Source organism: Penaeus japonicus, unplaced genomic scaffold (assembly GCF_977035675.1).
Source record: "Penaeus japonicus unplaced genomic scaffold, GWHDUDI00000001_assembly GWHDUDI00000022, whole genome shotgun sequence".
Classification (NCBI taxonomy): Eukaryota; Metazoa; Arthropoda; class Malacostraca; order Decapoda; family Penaeidae; genus Penaeus; species Penaeus japonicus.
In genome coordinates this window covers 8,416,469-8,422,285 of record NW_028234424.1, presented here as the reverse complement: position 1 = coordinate 8,422,285, position 5,817 = coordinate 8,416,469, and the positions used below count along the sequence as shown (strand labels likewise).

Here is a 5,817-nt window from a genome sequence, read left to right as displayed (position 1 = left end):
ATCTCTTCTCTCGTCTGGTTGCTCTCTTTCTACTCTCTCTTCTCTCTCTCTCTCTCTCTCTCTCTCTCTCTCTCTCTCTCTCTCTCTCTCTCTCTCTCTCTCTCTCTCTCTCTCTCTCTCTCTCTCTCTCTCTCTCTCTCTCTCTTTCTGTTAGAAAGGGCATTTTTCATTCGATGAGGCAGACATGCTCTTTTTCTACTCTCTCTATCTCTCTCTCCTTTCTTCCCTTCCCTCCTTCCCTCCTTCCTTCCCTTCCTCTCCCCCCCCCCCCTCCCCCCTCCCTCCCTCCCTCCCTCCCTCCCTCCCTCCCTCCCTCCTTCCCTCTTTTTTCTCCTTCCCTCCCTCCCTCTCCCACCCTCTCTCCCTCCCTCTCCCTCCTTATTCAACTGTACTCCCCGTGCCTTTTAAACGTCTTGCCGAAGGATTACGTCACAGCCCTGAGTGGTCGGAGGCTCTCTTGGCGGGGGCGGCTTGGTTGATACTCGGTTGATGGAGTCGGGGGTTGGGAGGTTGGGGGATTAGGGGGAGGGCTAGGGAGGAAGGTGGGAGGGTAGGAAGGATGGTAGGGGAAGGGGGGAGGGTTAGGGAGGATGGAAAGGGTAAGGGGGGAGGGATAGGGAGGATGGAAAGGGGAAGGCAGGTTGGTGGGGAGGAGAGGGAGGATGAAGTGAACAGGGGGAAAGGGTGGGATGGGGGGAGGGGACAGGAGAGGATAGGGATGATAAGAGGAGAAGGAAGGGAGGAAGGAAGAGGAAGAGAAGAGGAAGGGAGGAGAAGGGGGGGAGGGTATAGGAAGGAGGTAGGAAGGAAGGTAGAACGGGGGAGGTAGGGGAGGAGGATGGATAGAGGAAGGAAGTAGTGAACGGGGTGGGAAGGGAGGGGGGGAGGACAGGGCGAAGGAGGGAATATTTATCTTGCTCGGATTTTGGAAAATAAAATGGCGGATAAGAGGAAAAGCCGGTGGCGGGTGGGATGGGGGGTGACTGGGGGGTATTGGGGGAGCGAAAGAAGAAGACGCGACGGGATCGGTAAAGAGAGTGAAAGAGAGGAAGACAAATGGAGATAAATGGCGATGGAGATATATAGAGATAGATATGAAGGCGTATGTGTGATGATAGAGTAGTAAATAAAGTAGCAGAATAATGAGGAATGAGGGTATGAAGAAGAAAAAGAGAGAGAGAGAGAGAGAGAGAGAGAGAGAGAGAGAGAGAGAGAGAGAGAGAGAGAACAGAGACAGAGAGAGAGAGAGAGAGAGACAGAGAGAAAGAGAGAGAGAGAGAGAGAGAGAGAAAGAGAGAGAGAGAGAGAGAGAGAGAGAGAGAGAGAGAGAGAACAGAGAGAGAGAGAGAGAGAGAAATTCAATTATGTTTAATCCGCGATCCACAAGAGTCGATCACCATTTTCAATTCTCTCTGTCTTTTGATGTATGATTTATGTCTTCGTGTTTTTGCTTTTATTAATTTTTGTTTACCTTCTCATTTTCTTTTCTTCTTTTTCTTCCTCCACCTCCTTTTTTTATTTTTCTCAGCCTCGATTTTTTTATTTTGACGGAAAACACACCGCTGTTTTCTTAGGTTCTCGTAATTGGCACTTTGCTGGACAGCGATTTGACGAGATTGATAATTATTGTTTGTTTCTCATCTCGGCCCGGATTTCCTTATTGGCGCTCTGTGTGTCCGATGCCATTATGTTCATTATCATTATTGTTTTCAGAGTCATTATCTTCGTTATCGTGTTCATGATCATTGTCGTTATCATTGTCATTAACATTGACATTAAAATTGACATTAAAATTGACATTATGACATTGTGATATTGTGACATTGACATTGACATTGACATTTACATAATCATTATCATTATCATTATCATTATCATTATGATTATCATTATCATCATCTTCATCATTATCATTATCATTATCATTATTATTGTTACTATTATTATTATCATTATTATTATTATTATTATTATTATTATTTTTATCATTATCATTATCATTATTATCATTATCAATATTAATATTATTATCTTTATTATCATCATCATCATCATCATCATCATCATCATCATCATCATCATCATCATCTTCAGCAGCCATCATAACAGAACATCATCATCATCATCATCATCATCATCATCATCATCATCATCATCATCATCATCATCATCACCACTACCCCACCAACACCAGCACAATCCTCCTCACCTTCCTCACCCTCATCATCATCATCATCATCATCACTACACCACGGATCACCCCCCCCCCCACCACCTACACCTCCACCCCCCAAGTCCTTGCAAACATCAACATCCGGGTCTCACAGCCAGCCGTCCAGCATGTTTAAGGCGCTCGTGTGAGATAGAATTGTACGTGAGACAAAGTGAAATATTCTTCGTGTGGATAAACACTCTCTTCGCGCGACCGGAAGGAACGCTCCTCTTGTTGTTGTTGTTGCTGTTGTTGTTGTTGTTGTTGTTGCTGGTGGTGGTGGTGTTTTGTCTCTCGATTTTCTTTTTGTTATTATTTTGATGTATAGAGCATTATAGGTATGATATGTAGATGGATAGATTCATATGGATTAATATTAATATGGATGGATGGATTAATATATATATATATATATATATATATATATATATATATATATATATATATATATCACATTGTATATATATATACACATGTGTAAATAATATATATATATATAAAATTATATATAAATATAATATATTATAATATATAAATTTATAGATATATATATGTATATATATATATAAATATATATATAATATATTTATATATATATTTATTAAATATATATATATATATATATACATTGTAGATAAATATAATATTATATAGATATATCTCTATAATAGATATTATTTATGTATATTACTATATATATATATATACATGAGATCTTATATGTATATATATATATAATAAATATATATAATATAGTAGATATAACACAACAGGGGTTAAAAATGTATATAATATATATATATATATTTATATATATATATATATATAATATATGTTAAAAATATATATATAATATATATACAATATATATATATATGTATAAATATATATGAAATATATAAATACAATATATATATATATATATATATACACACATGTGTATATATATTAATAATAATATATATATATATATATATATATTTATGTGTTTGTGTTTGGTTGTGTGTGTGTTGTGATTTTTGTGTTGTGTGGTGTGGTGTTTTGTGTGTGGTGTGAATATATACATCACACACACACATACACGACAACACACACACACACACTCACACACACACACACACACATATAATTATAATACACACATGTGTATATATAGATATATATATATATAGATTATATAAATAGCTATAGTGTGGCGTGTGTGTTGTTGTGCGTGGTGTGTTGTTGTGTTGTGTGTGTGTGTGTTGTGTTTGTGTGGTGTGTTGTGTGTGATTATATACATACACACACACACTCACACACTCACACACCCACACACACACCCACACACACACACACATATATATATATATATATTCACACATGTGTTATAATATAATTATATATATATAAATAAAATATAAATATATATGTGTGTGTGTAGTGTGTGTGGTGTGTGTGTGGTGTGTGTGTGTGGTGTGTGGTGTGTGTGGGTGTGTGTGTGTGGGTGTGTGTTTGGATTAATATACATACTCACACACACATCACACACACACAACACACACACACACACATACACACACACACACATATATATATATATATAAATATATATATATATATATATATATATAATATTAAATTATATATATATATATATATACCGTATACATACGTATATTACCCCTTCCCTTCCTCCTTTTACTCTCATCCTCCATCTCCCCTCAACCACCGTCAACTCTCACCCTCTTCCCGCCCCTCCGCATCCCTTCCCTCATCCCCCAGCCTCTCATCCCCTTCCCTCCTCCTACAACCATCTCCCACCTCACCCCTCACACTTCACTCCTCATCCCCTCTCCCGTATCCCCATCATCGCTCTCACTTCTCTCCTCCCTACCCCTCACCCCTCCTCCCTCCCCCCTCCCTCACCCCTCTCAATCCCATCACCTCTCTCACTTCTCTCCCTCCCACCCACCCCTCCACCACTTTCCTCCTCCCCACGCCCCTCACCCTTAGCCCCTCTACAACCCACCCCCTCAAACACCTCACCCAATTTTCAACCCCCATCGACCCCCTCCCTTCACCCACCCCCCTCACCCCCCAACCCATACCCCCCCCTCACACCCCCCTCACCCATCACCCCCCTCACCCCCCTCACCCATCACCCCTCACCCATCACCCATCACCCATCACCCATCAACCCCATCCCATCGCCCCCCTCACCCACCCTCAACCCATCACCCCCCAGTACCTCACCCATCTATCTCCCCTCACCCATACTGCCCAAACCACTCAACTCCCCCACCTCCCCTCACCACCCCCAAACCGCTCTACACCTCTCTCCACTTCTCGCCCCCCCATCAACCTTTACCCCTCCCACCCCCCCCCCTACCCCACCCCACCACAACCCACTCCCCCCCCCACCCCACCCCACCCCCACACCGCTCTCACCTCTCTCACTTCTCTCCCCCCCACCACCCCTCACCCATCTCCCCTCACCCACCTCCCATCACCCCCGTTATTACCCCCATTACCCTCGCCATCATCACCCCCCCAAAGCATCCCACCCCTACCCCCTCCCCACCACAACCCCCACACCCCACCTCCTCCACCCCACCCCCGTACACCGCTCTCACCTCTCTCACTTCTCTGCCCTCCCCCCCAACTCCCCTCTCACATGCTCCCCCTCACACCCACCGCCCATCACCCCCTTACCCCTCCCATCACCCCCTTTACTAAAATTATAATATGAAAATAATTATTGAAAAAATAATTAATAATAAATAAATATAAAATAAATAATTAGAATCAATAAAAAAAAGTTTAATAAATTTAAATAATAATAATTAATAAAAATATATAATGTACAAATATTATTAAATATTAACATAATAATAAATTATAAAATAAATAAAAATTAAAAGAAACCTTAATAATAAATAAATAAATAAAATATAATAAATTAATAATTATATATAAATAATATATAGAATAATATAACCTATTAAAATAAATAAATATAATAATAATATTATAAAGTTATAAGATATAAAAATAAATAATATATAATTATTTATTTGAAAATAAGAAATATAAAAACTTAAATATATATTACCACCTCCAACCCCCCCCACCCCACCCCACCACACCCCTCTCACCCCCCACCCCACCCCACCCCCACACCGCTCTCACCTCTCTCCTCCCTCTCCCCCACAGGTCTGAAAACCATCATCAACGCCCTCCTGAACAGCATCAAACAGCTCGTCGAGGTCATGACCCTGACGGTGTTCTGCCTGATGGTGTTCGCTCTGTTCGCCTTACAAGTGTACATGGGCATCTTGAAGAACAAGTGCGTCGAGAACCCGACGAGGAACCTGACTAATGAGGAGTGGAGTGTGTGAGTATTAAGGATGGTGTTTTTCATTTTTTTTTTTTTTTTTCCTTTTTTTTTCTTTTCTTTCGTCTTTTGCTGTTTTTTGTTGTTCGTGGAGTTTATTATCGTTGGGATTAATGGTATGATTCCTGTTGTTATTATTATTGATATTATTATTTTCAATGTTTTCAATATCATTATTGTTATCATTATTGCTGCTGTTATCATTATCATTACTATCATTAATATCATT

The 5,817-nt window shown here is 40.2% G+C and overlaps 1 protein-coding gene across 14 annotated transcripts in view; it reads left to right on the top strand.

Moving 5' to 3' along the window:
- Positions 1-5,817, top strand: part of LOC122248987 (sodium channel protein 1 brain-like) — a 319,708-nt gene that overhangs the window by 185,083 nt on the left and 128,808 nt on the right. For all 14 annotated transcript variants that reach the window (XR_015192059.1, XM_086549431.1, XM_086549430.1 and 11 more), the window contains exon 6: positions 5,408-5,588. Coding sequence is in view for 13 of the 14 variants with exons in the window: in XM_086549431.1 (XP_086405557.1) it covers positions 5,408-5,588 (181 nt within the window). In the remaining variant the exon portion in view is untranslated. The remainder of the gene's footprint in view (positions 1-5,407; positions 5,589-5,817) is intronic.